The sequence below is a fragment of the Myzus persicae genome, unplaced genomic scaffold (assembly GCF_001856785.1).
Source record: "Myzus persicae strain clone G006 unplaced genomic scaffold, MPER_G0061.0, whole genome shotgun sequence".
Lineage (NCBI taxonomy): Eukaryota > Metazoa > Arthropoda > Insecta > Hemiptera > Aphididae > Myzus > Myzus persicae.
This window is the reverse complement of record NW_019104362.1, coordinates 16,021-37,402: the sequence shown is the minus strand read 5'-3', so window position 1 is coordinate 37,402 and position 21,382 is coordinate 16,021. Positions and strand designations below refer to the sequence as shown.

The 21,382-nt window shown below is 30.4% G+C and overlaps 2 protein-coding genes across 3 annotated transcripts; one reads left to right on the top strand and one right to left on the bottom strand.

Moving 5' to 3' along the window:
- The first annotated feature begins 1,722 nt into the window (after nucleotides 1–1,722).
- On the top strand, nucleotides 1,723–4,847 carry LOC111041508 (otoancorin-like). The gene is made up of 6 exons (XM_022325785.1): nucleotides 1,723–2,359; nucleotides 2,451–2,606; nucleotides 3,861–4,006; nucleotides 4,139–4,259; nucleotides 4,339–4,455; nucleotides 4,552–4,847. The coding sequence occupies exons 1-6, from the start codon at nucleotides 2,066–2,068 to the stop codon at nucleotides 4,804–4,806; spliced, it is 1,089 nt and encodes a 362-aa protein (XP_022181477.1). The 5' UTR covers nucleotides 1,723–2,065; the 3' UTR covers nucleotides 4,807–4,847.
- LOC111041509 (forkhead box protein J1.2-like) lies at nucleotides 4,844–16,766 on the bottom strand. Of its 2 annotated transcripts, XM_022325786.1 has the most exons (5): nucleotides 16,369–16,766; nucleotides 7,100–7,316; nucleotides 6,854–7,029; nucleotides 6,653–6,788; nucleotides 5,567–5,970 (listed from the first exon to the last, which is right to left on the bottom strand). In XM_022325786.1, the coding sequence occupies exons 2-5, from the start codon at nucleotides 7,308–7,310 to the stop codon at nucleotides 5,567–5,569; spliced, it is 927 nt and encodes a 308-aa protein (XP_022181478.1). In that variant the 5' UTR covers nucleotides 7,311–7,316; nucleotides 16,369–16,766. The 2 variants fall into 2 exon arrangements, with proteins under 2 accessions (XP_022181479.1, XP_022181478.1); XM_022325787.1 differs by lacking the exon at nucleotides 16,369–16,766 and having other exon boundaries at nucleotides 4,844–5,970; nucleotides 7,100–7,310.
- Between the last annotated feature and the right edge of the window lie 4,616 nt (nucleotides 16,767–21,382).

Below are 21,382 nucleotides of genomic sequence, written 5' to 3'. Positions count from 1 at the left end.
TGATGAATGCTTACAAAACGAGACTGGTTCTGTACAGTGTGTAGGTACCATACGTCTTCGCTTGTAGTCCGAGATCCCCTCCCAACAGCTAGACACGAGTTCACTGCACTATGCACTAGCAGCTGGTCCTGCAGTATGTGTTACTGTAACAAGGTATATAGGTATTGGTATGGGTATAGGTACAACTGGTTTACTACGAATATGTTTACAAGCAATATGCATTTATTTCTATTTTGAAAATGTGAAAATTAAAAAAACAACTTGACAAGCGCATAATAATAATAAAATACAACCGAATGACGGTAAGTTCTGCTGCAGTAACGGCATCGACGTGAATTCTTGTTCTAAGACTCTATACGTTATATTATTATAGCCGTCTCAGTCTCGTCTATTAATAGGTATTATAATTTATAGAAAATTTAAATTGTTTTTCATTTGCTGTAGAACATAATATGTCATTTAAACCAAAGCCGCCCAAACAAGTTTATCAACCTAAACATTTTAAGCAAAAAATATATGGGTACCTGCCTACTTAAAACGAAAAAATAATTTACTATTCATATACTCTTACTGGAAATTGGAATGTTTATTCAAAAAAGGACAGGATGCTTTCTTCCGTAACACTGCATCTTCTAGTGTATAACATATTCATATTATATTAAAATTTGACCTTATCTTATAATAAAACCTCATATGCGAACCCACCTTTTACCTATTCTGCAGATATTCAAAAACATAGAAATTAGTGCTTGGAGAAATTTCAAACTGCATCACAAGTATTATACATGTATAATATTATTGTTTGGATTAAAAACTAATCTAAAAACAATATAGTTTAAAAACATACTATTATTTCCTTGTGTAAAAATATAATTATGTTTGTATTAAGCTGTAGTTATACACTCGCATACGTCAATAATAAACCAATAATTATAAAATCAACGTATGAGTAAATCAATATGCTTGATGTTTCTATTTTAATGTTTTTAAGCTTTGGAAAATGTATTTAACCTACTTTTTTTGTTGTCACGTAATTGAATTAAAATAATAAATGAACCATGTTAAGTAATTTATAATGCATTAGACTCTATAAAAAGTAAATAAAAATGTTTGCGTGAATTGTATATATTTTCCATATTCAATAGCGTACATTATTATTACTGCTATATTTTAGTTATCAAAAATAATATTTTAGTATAATATAATTATTAATTAGGTTTGGGATTCATTTGTATTTCATCCATGGTAAATAATGTACATTAGGTTATCCTTTGTTTATTTTAACTTAACATTTTTTTAAAAAAAATGTTTGGAATTTTCTTAGTATTTCAATGTCAATAAAAATTGTGGCGTTCATTTATCACTGTTAACTTATTTGATTATTAGGGCTTAAATTGTATGTGTGCTAATAAAAACAATTGTTATTTTAGAAGTATGGTAGTATAGCACTATAGCCGATAGCTATTTTATTGCCTCTTACGATGGTGTATTGTATAGTTAGTATTAGTTATAATGTCGTGTTCACATTTTAGATGTTTAAGACATTATCGAGACTTTTGAAATCATTAATATCATTACTCTAGTCTATTTATTGAAAAAACTTACATTATGGTATCAATAAAGATGTTAAGAAGAAATTATTTTTGCTTAGAATGTATTGAGAATTTCGGAATTTACAGTGTTTATCTTACTGAATAATTAGACTTACATTATTCCAATACAATTATTATTTATTACGAGTACCATTAGTGATTAGTTATCAAATATATTATATACAAACATATTTAATGTGCATTTATTGACAAAGAAGACTGATCGCCACATTTATACAAAAACATGTGTCTGACGTACTGTGTAATCGATGCATATAGTAATTAAAATAGATAATGAGAAATAAAAAAGTGATTTTATTAGTATAAAAAAAACCATACAGCGGACCTACTTATCGAATTTTCGAATACCGAGAATAAATCTAAGCTGTCAATTAACTATTTACATAGTCAACCTTATTTTTGCACGCGATGCCGAGGACATTTGTGTATACATATTATATTAGTAAAGTTAGATGCCAAATAAATACATTGTAATTTCGTTATTTTATATGCAGTTTAGTAGTACTATGTCTCTCAAATGGGTGTATTTGCTTATTTCATTTGTATCTGTAGTGCATACAGACGGAGCAAAACAGTCGTGTGATGACGAATCTTTGATTAAAAAAAACGGAAAGTTGTCTAAAGAAGACATTGATGATTTAATATCCATCGATAATCAGTCACAGATTAAAATGTGTTTGATTTTACTCGGAAAAGATCCATTGGAAACGGGAGTGGCTGAACTGTTGTGGAGAGATTTAGTGAAAGTGAGAGAGATATAATATGATAATAAACCTATTCTATGTTTTGTTAACCGTCGAATCTAAAGCAACAATCACATATTATATTATTGTTTAGGTTTATACAACAGCAGACGATATTCCAGAAGACGAGCTACAATTGTTAGGGTGGATATCTAGAGGAATACCTGCTCAAGAGTTTATGAATTTGTCTCTGACGGATATTGAAACAATAGCATCATTCGGAAAATGGAGAAACTATTCTAAAGAACAGGTTTGTCACACATTTGCACATTACGTATAGGTACTCATAATTATAAGCGATTAATAACATTCGTTAAAATTAAGAAAGTCATAGGTACCTTCTACCTACATAATATGTACGACTTTTGTATACGTTTTGTTTTCCCGAATAATTGAATTTAAATGCAAGTACTTATGGACGAGTTTTAAATTTAAACAGCTCTCTACTTAAGAAAAGAGTACATATCCTTGAGAAAACATCTTTATTGCGTAAATAAGCCTATTATCTTTAGCCTTAATATTGTTTTCAAAGTTTTTATTTTAATTAACTGTGATTAAGTTCAATTAAGTTTAATAACAGAATAATAATAATAGGTAACAAGACAACATTTATAAAATGCTAATAAGTTACTATGTATCTAACTCACACAGAAGGACAAATATTCATACTTCTACAGAATAAACTATGTAAAAACTTGGTTTTCAATAATCTCTTGGTAATTTTAACACTAAAGTGACACATTGATCAGCCATCTTTACATGGCAACGATACACTATAATACTACCCATATATTGTATACAAATAAATTTTAATCATTTATAGTATAGTAAACATTAAATATTTAAAAATAAATTAATAATAAGTTACGATTTAATGACTCGATGCACTGTTAAAACTGAGATATTTCTACAAATTTGATACGACGATATTATGAAACTTTTTTTAGCAACTTTTTATATAGTATATAATTTTAAAATATTTTTACTGCTCATTTAGGTAATGTGTAGTCAATTTTAAATCTAATATTGATTGTGGTGGGCTATAATCATCAGTGAAGTGTTCCTCGTATACGCATGCCATAATTATTATCCATCTATTTTTTTTTAATTGTTGCGTTTGGATGGGCGACCCACCAACATTTAGATTTAAATTCGTTGACCTCTATATAGCTGATACAACCTAACTAGACGGCTTCACATCACGATAGTTCACCTATAAATTATAAATTAATGATTTGAATTTCTATAGTCATTAATTATTATGGAAAAAATATTAAAATATTAAAATGTATATACAAAATAAAAATAAAAAACTTTTTTGGGAATCCTTGTGGAATAATTCATAGTTTAAAGAACAATATTAAACATTGTATTGGAAGTTTGTACTTGAAGTAAATATTACATTAAATACAAATTTTGTTTAAATAAATGCATTCATATTTTAAAACAAAAATATTTTAATGTACACTTATAATTCATAATCGATTGGTGTAATTTTGTCAAGGTTATGTCTTTAAAACAAGCTATCGAAGACCAATGGAGTTACAAAGGCCCTTCTGATTTTAGCAGTTATGATTTAGCGGCTTTGGGTCAAGTTTTGTGCGTGTTTAATAAATCACATATAGCTGCGATCAAACCAATCGCATACAAGTAATAATTTATTTTCTTAAATATTGATATTAAAAATATATAATGCCTATACAGCTGAATGGTAGTATTCAATCGAATATAAAACAATTGTACATTTTCTAATTATTACTATGTGACAAAAATAATACAAAGGGGCGCGGCGGCCGATATATCAAATCTTATAAATTGTCCGGAAGAAATCATAAGAGAATTTGCCTTACTCGCTACAAGTAGAGACGCGTTCGGCGACCCTTCGGGATGGACTGCTATACAGGTAGGTAGATACGATTATAAACACTGCTTAAAAATAAAATAATTTTTTTCGAGGTGTATTCTTTTACTTATATTTTTAGATAGCATTAATCGGATGTGTAATCGCTGGTTTGGATTCTGTGCGTGATATTCAGCCCGATGCATTCGAAGGGTTGGCCGCGTCCAGTGTCCAATGTTTACCGAACAATGTATTACAAGTAAGTAAAGACTAATGAAAACTCTAATCATAGAACGGTGTCCAAGTGGTTTGTAAGACTATGTGTTGAAAAATACATAAATCGTGTCCATCACAGGCGATGTCAATAGAACAATTATCGCATTTATCGTTGTCTGCCGTCAACGCTCTTACGCATGCGCAGCGTTCGTCATTGGATCGCGAACAGATCACAGCCATACAAGAAACGGCCAAGACATTGGGCACCGTACTAAACGTAGGGTGCTGTTTCACGATTCGAACTACTTGGTCAACAGTCACATTAATCGTGTATTTACAGTTATCAACATTAATAATGTCATCAAAGTATAATATTAATAATATCATATTGTAAATTAGAATAATATATATTACGTATATTATTTAAGTTCAGCTTAATATGTTACGATTTTTATTTATGTAATAGGTAGTATTATATTATATAATTACTTATGACTTAAATTTTTAAGTTTTCGTTTGTTAAAACATTACATAGTTTCGTGCTTATTGAAAAAAAAATACAATTTAAATCGCTATTGTAACACATAGAATGAGGACTCGTTTATGAAACGAAGTTAAACAGAAAAATACAATAATTAACACATACAATAATGCATATAGGTATGTAAAAAGAAAAGATAGATAGATTATTATATAAATACATAATATTAATATAGGATTAATTGGGTGACTTTTCTATATAAGTCTTTTGTATTGCCTTTCGCGATACAGGGTGAAACGGAAAGTCTGTGTTGCAAACTGGTAAGATAGGTAGCTACGTCTTTAGAGACTTACCTACGGTTATTTTGGGTAATTAAATCTAAATATACACTAATAGTTATCAAGCTCTATCCAAACAGTTTGTATCACACTTTCGATCTCGCCGTTTCGTTCTACGTTAAATTCAATATAGTAATAAAAATAAAAAATAAAAAGACTAGTTTCACTTTGACACGTCAAAACACTCGAAACGGAATGTCGGAATGGATTCGGTATTACAACACAATATAATAATAATATGTGTATAATAATGACAATGATATCATAGAATATAATATAGGATCCAATAACGCATACCAACTGCACAAATATAATAAATTATTATTAAAGCCGGTCTACAACGAGTCTAACAACGAATCGAGCAGGTCCATTTGCGAATCGTCCCACGTCAAGTTCGTGAGCATGGTCAGCTCGTCGTCCGTGGCGATTTGTGGCTGATGATGGTCGTTGGGTATGTCGATTATCGTATAATCAACTACAGAAGACATGAACGGATCCACGGTGGCTGCGTTTATCGAACAGCTGTAGATCAACTCGGGTTCGCCCATCGGCTCGTCGACAGGAAGTATCATCGGCTGCTGATGGAAACCGTCCAAATTGTTGTCCATATGTTGCTGTTCCTCTTCTTGCAGCGACAGGACGGCCAACTGGAGCGCTTTTTCGTCCTCGACAGTCATTTCTCCGTGGCCCTTACTCGCGTTGTTCTTTTGCTGCATCCGACTTGCCCGCCTCCGGCTACCTGTGGTGCAACGCGATCGGAGGTTAAGTTTGATATATTTTATAAATGTAACGGTCATTGATCACGTCTTATCGTTGCATAAACACCGCAAATAAGGTCCAATAATAGTAAAACATACCGAACGATCGTGTGACATACCGTTATATTTAAGTGCCGCAATGTATAGTGTTATAGTGAGTTTTTTCCAAAAAATTATGTTTAAAGGCGTTATTTTATACATTTTAACAAAATAGATAGTTACTTATTAGCTATTAAGATTTAGTTAGGTATTTGTTTTTCTAGCCACAGCAAATTTTATCCGTTTTTAGAAAATATTACTGCCTAGGTATTATTAATGTTGTGATGAATATTATTATTATAAATATATAATTGTAAATGTATAGATACTATGCAAATAGTAGATATATAATAACCTGTATCCTAAATAAATGCTATAAATTAAAACCTACATTCAAAATGGCATTCATCAGAAATTGAATCAAAAATAAAAAAAAATACTTTATCTTAACTTAGAATATTAAAGTATTGCTATCAAAATTATACATTGTTTAAATAAGTTTTAGTCAACAAACACAACACTATTATGCATCAAGAGTGAATCGAAAAGATTACCGACACTCTCGTCTCTTTACATACTTTATATCATTTGTTTTTTTGTAAATAACTATGAGCTTATATTTACTTGTTCGTTTACGTCGAGCACCACCTTCTAAGCAATCGACATCAAATTTCCAAAATCCTCCTTTACCTGGTTCATCTTTAGATCGTGGCACTTTCACGAAGAATTTGTTTAACGATAAATTGTGTCTGATTGAGTTCTTCAGAAAAAAAAAATCGTAAAATGTAATAGGTATTTTGTATTTGATTAAATATTATGCATTACCTTCCAACTAGGATCAGCGTTTCGGTAGTACAAAAAATTTTCCCTGATCCAGCCATAAATAGAACTTAAAGTAACTTTATTTCCTTTAGCTTTCATGGCCATACAAATCAACGTAGAGTATGAAAATGGCGGTTTTTTGTCTCCATTATTTTTGTATTGTTCGGCACTTTCCAAACCTGAAATGAAAAATCAATAAATCAAAGTTGTCGAAGCTACCGGTATTCAATTGCTATTGACAACACTCACTCATTTGGAAACGGATTTTGTGTGGAAGTTTTTTTGGGTTCTGATCTGCTGAACGTGTGGGTGAATTAGGTGAATCAGGAGGAGTAGGCAAAGATGGCACCGAAAGTATATTCGTCAAACTGTGCAACCAGTTTAGACTGGTCAGATCCGTATCTGGTTCCGAGTTTACTGGTGCTGGAAGCATGGAAATTGACCTCTTGATGTCCAACATGTTTTACTGCAAGCAAAAAACGAATATTGTCTATAATTTTTTATTCACACTTGTTTTTAGATCGGCAGAAGATTTAAAAAATCGTTAACTGCTCCCCAGGGGTGCGCATTTGTTTAGGGGGTGATCATCAAGTTCCCCCGAGATCGTTTCCGACCGATTATAACAACCAACTTCCGGGCACATGCGTGCAGGATATCGGGGCAGGTTCATTCTCGATTTTTCCACCCTTCAATACCGGCAAAGGGGTTCGTTTACCTGAGTGTTGTTGGATTATTAATCACTTGACACACTCCGATAATGGTTTACATATTATTATGCGTCGTAAAGGTGCCTGCAGTATTTCTGAAGGGGAGAAACGATTGTATTGTATCCAGTGCGTATTATTAGCTTTACGAAAATGATTTCTCTATGAATAGGAAGCGTCACGAGCCCTTTAACCGTTCTGATGTGGGAACTTATCAACCTGTACAAAACTCACCATTGTACGCGTGTGTTTATTTTCAAAATCATTCATGAACATTTATTACAAAATATGCACAGAAAATATAATAAATAATCTAAAACTATACATACAACTTAAAAAAGCATTTTTTGTATTTTTAAACAAAAACACGAGAGTATAATATAGTGTAATATTTATCAATGCTCAACGTGCTTTTTTTATTCGATTTGTACTCGTGTAGTAGTCCAATGCCGAAGCGAATCGTAGAACAATGTTTCGATACATTATATATAATATTGCATGACCTTAACGGATCTGCCTAATTAAATTATCAGTTAACGTGTATAAAAAATGACCTTAACTTACTTCAAGCTTTGACCATATACTTTGTCATATACTCATTGAATATTAGATTTTTTTTTTTTGAAGCTATAAACGCTTGTTTCATAGTGTATTAATTGTACCTACCTAGTACCTATATAATATCTATATGTAGGTACTGATTTACCGATTATCGTTATAGATTATAAGTATTACATATTATTGTGAACAATGGAGCTGAGCGTAGCAAAAAGATCAGTGAATCAGCATATAGTGTTATTACGAAAATTCTACGATATTCAATGTTGCTCAAATCTCGTATGATGCAATCATTACAATAACAATAACAATAAAACCCCCCCAGCTTGGTTTATGAAAAATGTGTTCGGCCATTAAGAAACGTCGCTCGCGTGATTCGTGAACGAAATATTATTATTAGTCATTTATAATCGCCTGCTGCAGCGGGTAAACGTATAATAATATTATAATAGATCGCAGTTGCAGGATGGCACTGCGCCGCGCGTATCGATTTAACAAAAATCCCCCTTGATAAGTTTCGAAAGATGGACAGAAATATCAAACCTGCATGTACGCGTAGGCAGGTCGTAGGTCCCTGAGCGTTTTATTATGCAGGCAGGTACCATATACGTGTGTAGGTATATATATATATAGGTCCTACGTGTACGTGGGAAAACTGTCATCGAGTAAAATGCGTATTATTATTATTATTATATATTGTGTACATGACGGCGAGGCCGACCGACCGACTCTATCTATCTATATATTATATATAAATATCCACCTACGTGCGTATGAATTTTGGCCCGGGGGATAAATAATTCAGGGGTTTATTCCGTCAGACTACCCTTGTCCGGCGCACGAAATGGATTGGACGAGACGGTGTGGGCGTGTCCGGACGAGAAAAAGGGCTTTTCGCGCGCGCAAGCGCCCGGTTTTCGTCGATAATCTAATACTACCTACCGCGGCTGTATTCGGCTCGCGTCGAGCTGCTTTTTCTACACACACACACACACACACACACACATATTGTACGTATACATTTTCATGTATCACAATGGACGAAAAACATTTTCACGTGCATACCTCCTACGCGAAGTAGGGGTGGTTGGTATCTATATTATATTGTATATGTCTCCCTTGAGCGTATAATAATATCGCTGCAGTGTTGTATCCCTATACGTCATACTAGACGCGACTAGAAACGATATAAAATGTTTTCTAAATAAAACTTTATACCGATAACCGTTAGTACCTATATACACAAAATATGTCGCACGTGAAAGTCTTCGGACCAGCTTTCGTTCGACCAAAGTCGAATATTAGTTAACTTGCATATAAAATATTATATATTATTCTATTATGTTGTAATCGAGGGACGGCGTTTCTCTGATTCACACTTTGCGTTTTCACTACTCGGACATCGCAAAACGATATTATTATGCACCTACAAATTAATAATAAAACATAAAAGTAGTATAGCCCAATAGGTATACCTAATATTATGTTTGCTGCAGCGTAGCTGTACACGGACGAAATGTAAATACACCCAATATATACGTGGCCGACAACCGTCACGAATGTTATTAAAATAATTTTTCTATTGGTTATCTATTTAAATATCTTGTTTTATTTGTACAAACCATAAATTATTAACAAAAAAAAAAAAGAAAGATAGAGATAACACAAGCCACAAACTAATGTGGTTTCGCGGACATACATTATATATTATATATACAGGGGGATACTCTGAGTATGCTTAACTACACATCGTTTGCCTTTTTCAAATTTTGATTTTTGGAATTTATAAGTAGGACCATATTTTCAAAAACTTAAATTGTTCAAACCATTTAAGGAGTGTAGTATGTCATGTGATGATAGAAAATCCTTTATTTAAAAAAAATAAGAATCAACTGTTTTTGGAGAAATATGTTAAATTCTATATCGAAATTTAAACGAATTGTTTTTGGGTAGTTAAAATTTGTATTGTTTCTTATAATAATAGTTCTTAAAAATAGTTTTTCAAAGTATAAAATAGATGTAATTTTTAATTTAGCACTTAAGTTAAAATTATACTAGGACAACTTGTATATATTATAAAATGTTAATAGAATTATTTTAATATCTATCATTTTCAAATCGTCATAATACCAATAGTCTTTCTCCCAAACCTATGAAATTTAGTATCTACCTACACAAAGTTAAAGTAACTCCAAAACTCCGCATTCGAATTTAAATTTAGATCATTTATATTTTTAAAAAAAGTTATCGTCTTACAATGTATAGAAAAAAAGGTTGATTCTTATTTTTTTCTTTATAGAATAAGTTTATATTACCACAAAATACTATACATTGGTGTAAAAATCGAAATATTTTAAAATTTGGTAGGTATAGGCATGCTTAAAAATTCTAAAAATTGGAATTTGAATTAATTAATTATTAAAGAAAACAATGGAGGTTTTAATGCTTGGTGAAACACTCTGTATGTTTATGTAGGTAGGCTAGGCTCAGATTATCACTTGTCGAATGTGTAAAAATTTTTACTGCCTTAGAAACTTATTGTTTTACGTGTGAAAACTAATGAAAACGTTTTATCGTTTTCGGAACTCAGTGTAAATGTTGCTCAATAAATTAGAAATAATATTAACCGCTGAATATCTGAACACGTGATGGGTAAAAAGTTATTGCTTGATTTGAAGAATTCCTAAAATGTAATTAAAAATATTATAATTGTGACTATATTGTTATGTTAACTATTAATTAGTTGTTACCTACAATTTACTAATACTACTAGTTTGGAAGAAAACAATATAATATATAATATATATATATTGTGTCAAGTAGGCAATTAAATATAATTAAATAGGCATACCTACATTGGGAACATTAAATTCGCTAATTTTCATGCTTAAATGGTTATCAACAAATATTATAAAAATGGTTAGTCTTCAAATAGCTTGATTTAATGCTTATTTGGATATTAGGTTAGGTCGCTATAAAATTAAAAATAATTATTATTCGTATTTCTTTACCATTAATTATTATGTAATATTAATTTTTGTGGAATACCTATATAAATATAACTTGATGAAATGTAATAATATTTTCAGAATTTTTTTGTTACAAATAGGTATTTAAATTAAGTTTTTGTTTTTATATATGTTAACATACAATTTAAGACAATATCAATCTACTAATTAAATAATAATTAATGCACGACTCTAATAGATCTTTTGCAGATATATACGAATGTAATATATATTTTTATATCGTTTAAAAAAATCCTGTTGACTAGTAAAAAGTATAAGAAATATTAAACAAATATCTTTCTTAAATTTATAATAAAAATTAAATTGTTCACATTTGAAAACAATATTATAAATAAATCATCCTCAAAAAAGAGCTGTTAATACAAAAAATAACATCTGCAAGAAAATCTTTTAAACGAATAAGCAACATCTAAAATTCTAAAAATATATTTTAAAATATTAGTAGGAAATTGGAATAATTATACATAATTTAAAATTATTATTTTGTAAAGATAATGTCATTTTTATGTATGATACTGAATAGTCAAACATACTTTTTCCTCAGTCCATAATAAAATTATACACGGCCATAATGCCTAATTCTATATACCTATGTATTATAATATTTTGTATTTCCTTTACTTGTACATTATATTATATTAATTAATTATTATGAGTTATAACCGATTTATGGGTTTTAGTCCGATGACTATTCTGATATTACTTTGTAAAAGTAATGTCACTTTTATTTATGCGACACTTAATGGCGAAACGTACTTTTTCCACAATCCATAATAAAATAATACACTGCCCTAATGCCTAATATACCTTTATGACTATGTACAATATTTTGTATTTCCTTTATTTTTACACAATACATTAAACAATTTATTATAAATAACTGATTTATGGATTTCTAGTCTGATGACGAAGCCAGGGTGCTTAATTAAGTAGATGATATTGAACATTTCACTAGGTACATATATGGAATATGGAGTTGAGGAGCAATTTGATGATATGAAAAATTTAGTCGAGAGAGGAACGTCATTTTTGAATGTAACCATAATATAACTCAAAATTTGTTAAAAAAATTATAGGAATTTCGAGTTTGGTTATTTTATAAAATTTTGGTTTTGATATAACCTACTTCATGTCTTCATATTCCCCACATTATGCGTTCAGTTTATTTCGTCTTTATAGGTCATTAAGATTTTGTTGGTATCTATTTTAAGTTTTAACACATTTCTACTAAATGAGCTTAAATGCTTTGTTCTCGACCTCCTTAAAATATAATTTTTAGAATTTAATGATGTTTTTTTAAACTGTTAAATTTGTGCCTACTATACTCAAGTAAGATATAACATAGTAAAGTAAATTGGAATAAATAATAGCTGTAATTTTGTAACCTCGTAGACTACGAGTGCAATAGTCTAAGCAGGCAATACATGATGGGTTGTACTTAGTATACTTATTATACACATACATGGTACCTACTAGTGTATATTGTTAAACTTTCAGTCCACGATTTTCATTATCATTATTATTATGTGATATGATCGCTAATAAACATAATATATTGTCTTGCAAATAAGATACAGATCATTCGCACAGAGGCGTCTACGAGAAACTGTTATAGAGATTGTCTTCTGAATAACATTCCCAATAGAATATTGTATAATGTGTAATAATCGTGTTATATTATATACTATGACAGACGATTGAACGCAGTAAACATTGTATTATGTATGCGTCGAATCGATATAGGTACTATCTGGTGTGTCGGTGGACAAAAATAAAATATTATGTAGAACGCTATATCGAAGTCCGTGGTTGTGTGCAAATATATTATATTCGTAACATTATTTGAATTATTATAGTAACTATATAGGTGTATAAGCCTTCCCCGCAGAGACTAATGCGTGCCTTATTTTTTTTTCCGCTTCTTATGTAATATTCAGTGGCAAATGGCCGCCGCCGTCGCCGCCGGTCCGTTTGAATGGACATCGACCTCCACTATATAGCTGCCACCACCACCTCCACCACCACCGCCACAGTTGCCGCTGCTGGAGGGATAGAATATCTACGCGAGGTAGGTGTACCCCCTGTGACCCTTTCACTGACCACCTATACGATCGATATATACACCCATTACATGTGCCGCCGCCGCCGCCGCCGCCGCTGTGGCCGCCACCGATTTATTCCGGCTAATGCGAACGTTGAAATTAACAGATTTTTATCTATTTTTTAGGTTACATAAATAATGTTCAATGATACATGTTTTATACATGTTGATAATGTATATATGGAAAAAAAGGTAATTTTACATTTGATTTTCAAATACAAAAATAAAATCGAACACACACATACACGAAGTTTTAATGGATTCTTGGGCACAACGAATGTATGGGGAGAATATTTACTACATGTATAGTTCGGCATCGTCGCTATTTGATGAATTCAGAATTCAATTAGGTTTCAACAATGAGTCATTTCCGAAAAAAAATAATATTATTTAAAATCAAACACTATATTATATTATTATTATTAAGAGTTTGCTTCTGAAGTGGTATTGATGTATAATTGTACATGCCGTTCGAAAATTATCATCAATCATTTTACTGCTATATTACCTCGATCTACGTCGTCGAATAAAGCGTGGGCACGTCATTAAAATAAACTTTAAGAATATCGATTAAACTCGAGGATAATATAATTTTATATAGGGTTCGGGATTCGGAATAGGTCAACAATTTATAAACCAATATAGTAATAGTTGTAGATACATGTTAAGGTATCATTATTTTTGTCTGTATCAAGGCCAGTGTACCTACATACATGTAGTGTGATTTAGCAGCACTTTTGGAATACATTTTTACATACGAGTTCTAATTTTGCCTTATTTAATTGGTTGGAATTTCGTATCGTCAATTAAACATGCTCTGAGCCCTTTGTGATTCACGAGCAAAACAAGTAAAATGCTTAGCGTTTTTGGAACTAAGTTCATTAATACAAATTTTTTCAATTTGAAACTCGGGAAATACAAATAAAGTAAAGATAAGTAAAAATCCTATTTTAATTTCGTGGAAGTATCTTAATGATAGGTAGTTGATAGATTTTGTTTCAGTGTGTTACTACTTTAAACTCGTTTTAAAAACTAATTTGTAAAATTGATAGAATTGTGTTTCCCTGATTATTTAAATATTAACTATCAAGGGGTGAGTATATATATTTGAGATATCGTGGTTACATAAAAGTATAATAATATCTAAAATCTAAATCAATGAACAGTTGATATATCATAATATATTATACGCATCGCATTGCATTTGCATATATTAAAATAGATATTCGCTGAGTAAGGATTGGAAAAAGGTAATTAAGAGCTCTAAACAGTACTATAATCTGTACTGTGTATTTTTGAAAACTATAAATGTCATAAATTCGTATTCTTATTAAGTATCATTATTTTTCTGTTCTATAGCCGTATATTTGATCTATATTTTACCCTATATAATTGTCAATCGATGTACTGCAGCAATTATAATAGTGCGCATATAAACATAGTCGTCACCTGCCAGCAGTCATCATCTCGGCTGAGAGGATAAATAATTATATTGTTATACATGATAGCACATACAGATGACATGTAGGGGGCACTCAAATATCATGTAACTCTATTATAATTTAAAAGTATAGGTATAGGCATTATACCATTTGGTATATGAACTGGACTCTGATATTTTAAGCCATAGATAAACATGGTGTACTAAGTCAAAAATGTTTTTATATTCAAAATGCATTGAACAACATCACAGCAAGGGGATGGTGAGAAAAATGTTTTCTTTTTTAAACGCATTAACTAATAAATGAAAATTCATAGTTTGGTAGGTACCTACCAATGTTCCATTCTTTATTTAATTCCAAAACAATACGAGTAGTTACCTATATTATTATACAATTATTTGTTTTTAAATAGTTTATTCTTCATTCGTATCCATTCATTTGTACATTTTTTTTTTAATTGTTAAACATTTTTTGTAGATTTAGGTATTGCTTGTAATTTTATTTGCAAAATAATCATTGTCGAGTTGAGTTTTTTATCACCACCTGCTATTATCTGGCGGAGCACGAGCCTACAACATTTTGCTCATTCAACCATTACAAAATAATTTAATCGCTAAAGGAACATTATAAAACAAAATAAGTATTATTTATTAAAATATATATAGCTGCTTTGATATTTAAATGTAGGCATATACATTTTACATTACCTTAATATTTGTTAAAAACAACAAACAATTTAGTGTAAAAGACAAGACGATTATGTAAGATAGAATATAAAGACATTTTCCATTTGGTTCGCTTTCAAAAATTAAACTAAACATATTTTTTTTAGTTTGGAAAAAATACGAAAATGTGGAAATGTGGAAATGGCAATTGTATACTTCAATAAAACTATACATAAAACTTATCAGAATAATATATATTATTTATACTAATGATTTAATCGTTGCGAACAATTAGAGGATTAAAAGTTACTAAAAATATCTTATTATTTCTTGTTTATGAAATACAACTTTTTTTGATTACTGTTATATTATAATATAGATAAACTCGTACAATCTTTAACATTTTACTAATTCCAATATTAATTAGTATTATAGCCATAATAAATGATCATGGTATAGGTTTTAGATTATTAATAAAAAAAAACTGTTAAAATAGTGACGATAATAATTTAATCATCTCCAATATTGGTAAATGAAAAACCAATCTTTATTTTTTAACGTTTTTGAACAAGTAAGATAACGTTGATAAGATTTGCCTGTGGGTTTGTTCTCGAGCATCTCCCTATGGTTGCTTCAAAGTAATACACATAGGCACCTTTGTAATAATACAACATACAAATAATGCATTTATAATACAAATGTAATAAATTCATATTATGAAGGCAGAATAAATTGTAGTCTGATCGACTGGTCCTATAGAATTTCACATTAAATTAACGTCATAGGTGCCTTAGCTATTACATTTTAATATTAAATATACTCACATCTATATCAGACATGACGACCTGAGCACTGCAGTGTCATCTCTACGTATTATTATTACTATACCTATAGTCATTATTAGTATTTACTATTTATCATAGACGAGTTTCGGATTATCGTACCTATATAAAAAATAATGTGTTGCACAATATAATGAAATGGAGGCAGTGTGTGTACCCACACTAAATTGTACTCACATGAAACAATCATTTGATTCGGACCTCAGCTGTCCAAACTCTATCTTCTTCCGGACTCGACGGCGAACGTAGTTCTGAATACTACAACGTTCCCGGGACGAATGTCCGGTAAACCAGCAAGTCGGTGTTATATTTTATAATCGTGCGGTATTATCGACTCCGTGTGTCTTATCACGTGGTGGCGGCGGGTTGATGTGTTGGAAAAAACTCGGTGGAGAGAAAAGCTGGACGCGAATTTCAAATGATAAAAAATAAACGAAAAAATGATGAAAAACGTCCGTTATAATAGTGTTATGTGCTGCGCCACGGTGCGTGCTACCCCCGAGAATATTATTGTTACTAACTGGAACGCCCGCACGCGACCTCCGACCGGTCTGTGGGCATTCTACGTTTAGCGGTCCGGAACTTCAGGGCTGGTACTTACCCCCCACCAAGTCGCCGCCAAACGCATGTGGTCTAGCCGGCAACCCTTTTCCTTGCGCCCGACTGTATTCTATGTATTATTATTATTGCTATCATCGCGCTGATAGCTCGGCCGAATACATATTTCCATATTAATATGACATGTACGTACACCGCAGAGGAGACTTAAAACAAGAAGCGCAGGTAAAATATATGAGTGAAAAACAAAAAAATTACTCGCGGACTTCGGTTCAGACGTCATATCATTACTATGATATTGCTATATACACACGCTCAGAGTGTAACTTCCTCTTTCGCTTATTATATTAATAGTTATTATTAAAATGTTATTCAATATGAAGCATTGTCGTGGTGCGCACATGAATGTAATAAATAATAATGTATGATGAATTTTCCGTTTGACAAACAGTTTTTGGGACGAATCCGTTTTTCATCAATAAAGTTTAGGCACGCAAATTTATCTGCTGAGCTCAACGTCTATTTCTCACGAGGTATAACATAATATTATTATACTTTGCACAATTGTTAAAGAATATCATTAGCACATTGCTCGTATACATTAGATGTATACAGGTTTATGCAGTCAGTGGTTGGTATACGACGGTTTTTTTTAAAACGGTGGCACAGCATCAGGTTTTATTTTGGAATATATAAAATAAGAATTCTTATAGGTAGGTACTACACTTGGGGCACACAAGATAAAAATGGCAATAGACAATCTCTGAAGCAGTTTTAAATAATTGTGGCCCTGAATAACCTTTGGACCAAAGTCGTATGTCTTGGAGATAAATACTCGGACTTAATCTTTTATAGCCAAGTTACTTAGGTAACCAAATTGATAAACGATCACTTTGCACGGTCTATTGTTTAGAGAGGTAATTTGGACACTTTGTAGTATCATGTTCATAAAGTATATGTATAAATATAAGTCCCTATTAATGTATGTACCGTATTATGATGCTATAAAGTTCGATGGCATTTAAATATTATTTTAGATTTTAAGCTGAGCGATGAGTGTATTCATATTACAATGACATTGTGTTTTTATTTTTATGCGTGTGTGTGTGTGGTTTTTTCTAGTAAAAGTTAATCTAGTGGGTGCTTCGTGAGGACACAATTTTAAATTCCAAGTAGTTTTCAAAAGGGAAAAATAAAAATAAAATAATTAAGTAAAAACTAAAAGTTTTACTCGAAACCAATGTTTAATAAAATCTATTTTGTTTTTTTGGTGTTATTAAATAAAAATATAACCCTATGTAAAATCAATTTTTACCGAATGATTATATTAGCAACTTGTACACACCATAATATTGAAATTATTATTGTTATATTTATTTTATAACATTTTCAAAATATTTTTTCTATTTTTGAGCTATTCATATAAGCAATGGGCATACAAGATTTTAATTTTTATTAGTATTTATGAAAATTATTATCGATAGATGTTTTTGCTGTTTCAAAAAACTTGAATATTTAACACAAGATACCTTAAAGGTTTTCCAACCTTTATCGAAAAAAATTAAACTGGAAAATTATATTAATTTTTTATGATCATTAGAAGTTCAATTTTTGTCATCATTGGATATTCATCCGTATACTAACTTTTTCTCATAGAACGATTTTATTATTTTGTTGTAATTAAAAAAAGAACTGTAGTTAGTTATTAGTTATATATTAGTTTTTTTCATATACTTTTTATAATTTAAAAAATATTAACTCTTTTTGAGCAAAAAAAAAGTCCGCGTACTTCAGTTCTGAATTTTACACGATTCTACAAAATGTCCGAGTTTTGCACTTTTATGCTCGACCGTTTAAATTGACCTAGGACCGGAAAAATTGACTGTACCTACTTACTCTCTTGCCCTAATAAAAAGCAATAAATCGACGTTTAGTTTTAGATAAAACAGTTTAAAATATTATCCACTATTAACGAAGTCGCTATACGTTATGATGTAAGTTTAAATGTAAGTCGTTGGTGGTGGATACGTTTCACAGCGAATTAGCTAAATTAAGGAGAGAGATCTCCCAAGACTATATTAAGGCTCAGGTAAGTTATATTTTTGATTGCATATTGTCAAACAATACCATTGATATAATAAATCACGAAAAAGTTACTAACTGGGTAAATAGTTTATTAAAAGTGTAAGTACTACGTTCTAAAAATAAATTATTTTAGTTTTTTTTCGTTTTCCCGGCTCAGTGATATCACTTTGTAGAACGAAGTCTCGCTTTATTTCATCATCGTAGAGACTCGAAGATATTACCTACTCTATAGAGTGCACTGTGCAGACAGATAAAATATTTAGGTATGATAAATTACGCGAGTTCCGTTATGTTTTCTAAAACACGCTTAAATATTACCGATTTTCATTTATATACTGATTCATATTTTGTAAGTTTTACCGCCGATTATAAATAATTATGAACACTGTAAGTTGATCAATATTATAACATTTGCACGAGTTTCACTTGATTGTATATTGCGTACATTGTTAAACTTTTTCTTAGAACGTATTAGCTTAAACGGCTATAATATGGTAGGTATATCATAATTAAAATATTCAAAAGTATATGAAATAATATTTCAGTATTTCACATTATAATATTATACAATTATTATTTATTATCATATTATTTAGCTGCTAAAGTGTTCCGTGCCAGCGTCCCGAATCGGATCAGCTGTAGCTTGTAAATAATATAGTTACCGCTATTAAACGGCTATATAATATTCTACGGTTTCCAGGTGTATGTTTTATTTAAAAAAAAAAAATAATAATAATAATAAAAAACAGACATTCGACCAGTGAATTTTAAAGTGGAAAAAATAATATATATCACCTGGCACCCACCGTTACGCAGCATTGATGTTAAGTCGACCAGTACGAACCCCTAATTACACGTCAGACAATTGCTTTATTTTTCCAATTTATAACGTGTAGCAAGGGTTTGGCCCTAAAACAAATTCGTCCCTTGCAATAGGTGTTCACCCTAGCCATGTTAAGTCCCTTAATCTTAAAAATAATTACCTACCGTGCTATCACGACAAACTTTCGATTATGTAAAATACTTACCGGTTGGTAAACCGAAACGTTTTAGTCTGTAAATAATACGAATTATACGATTCACAAGTGAATTACCTATATAATCATATTTGATATTATGCAATATTATGACTTCGTTAATTCGTAGCTTATTGGAAATATTATTAATTTATCGTAAAAATAAATATATCATTACGGGTTGAACTTTATCTACGTCAGGAGTAGACTCTGTACGTCAGGTCTGCCCGCTCAAGGCCATCGGAAGTTTTCGACCGCCCCGTGAAAATTTCATAAAATTAAAATTTTAATAAGTACCTAGATTAAACAGAAATAAAAACTTTAACTTAAAAGAAATGTTATTCATTTTGTGCTTATTATTTCGAGACATTTAAGTTTATTATTTTTATATACATGAAACGCGAACTTGCTGTTTGTGACAGTTTTATTTTTACTTTTATCTTTAAATTGTTATCAATTTAGAGAAACGTAACATTCGTACTGATGTTGCATTAAATAATATGTATACAGTATTTATTTATAATGCCGATAAGAAAACATCAGGAAAGTCGCTCTGCTATATACTAGGTATCGAGCACGGTTATCTACTCGAGTAGTCGAGTAGATTAACCATGGTATCGAGTGTCCAACATGGATTATTTTTTTAAGTCTATGTTATAAAATGTAAAATGTTATACAAATTTAACTATAAAATAATTTGCAAATTTTCGGGATTTTTGGGATTTTGACAAATTAATATGTCAATATTTGAACATCAAACTCTTATAAAAAAGTTGTGTTATGTATTTTTGATATTTTAAAAATGTATTTAAGTAACCTTATGAGTAAGGAATGTAATGCCCTAAAAATGCAATAAAGTGTTTACCATTCTGTTGTAAAATAGGTTTCAAGTGGGTCACTGTAATGCGGTCACTAATTGGAATTCAATGATACAAAATACAAAAAACGATTCTGAGTGGAGTCTGTCTTTTTTATATAATATATTATTATCTATTTTATATTATACTAATTTTAATGGTATTAGTAATTTATTTTACTGTTTGTATTATCGTAGGGTGATTTAATTGTAGACGAAAATATTGCATTTATTATATTATTGATATTTAATTATTACAATAGTATTTATAATTATATCATGTATTACATTCATAATATATTATATATTTATACCGTAAAAAACTTTTGACTTTTGAGTCAATGCCGACTAACCATTGAACATAGGTTGGTTGTATCATTAATTATTACCTAAAACCTATATTATTATATTTATATACTCAATGATAGTTTTAATAAGCAATATATTAGGCATTCATTTTTAATTCATTTTTGCCAAAAAATACATTCGAAAATGTAGTCGATGTATGAATAAAATATGATAATGGACCTACTCTAAAAGTCTCAAGTAACAACCTACAAATAATATTTTTAAAATCTAACAAAATAACTAAAATCGTTAATCATGGTTCTAATATGTAAGTTCGTACAAATTTTCACTTGAAATATCTATAAGGAAAAAACTGTGTTTATGCATA

What these genes read in the sequence shown, in the direction of transcription:
- LOC111041508 (XM_022325785.1), top strand. Translation starts at nt 2,066, where the DNA reads ATGCCAAATAAATACATTGTAATTTCGTTATTTTATATGCAGTTTAGT. An exon ending in TGTGGAGAGATTTAGTGAAA is followed by an intron (nt 2,360 to 2,450) that starts GTGAGAGAGATA and finishes ATTATTGTTTAG; the next exon opens with GTTTATACAACAGCAGACGA. An exon ending in GAAACTATTCTAAAGAACAG is followed by an intron (nt 2,607 to 3,860) that starts GTTTGTCACACA and finishes AATTTTGTCAAG; the next exon opens with GTTATGTCTTTAAAACAAGC.
- LOC111041509 (XM_022325786.1), bottom strand. Translation starts at nt 7,310, where the DNA reads ATGTTGGACATCAAGAGGTCAATTTCCATGCTTCCAGCACCAGTAAAC. An exon ending in CAAAATCCGTTTCCAAATGA is followed by an intron (nt 7,030 to 7,099) that starts GTGAGTGTTGTC and finishes TTTTCATTTCAG; the next exon opens with GTTTGGAAAGTGCCGAACAA. An exon ending in ACGCTGATCCTAGTTGGAAG is followed by an intron (nt 6,789 to 6,853) that starts GTAATGCATAAT and finishes TTTTTTCTGAAG; the next exon opens with AACTCAATCAGACACAATTT.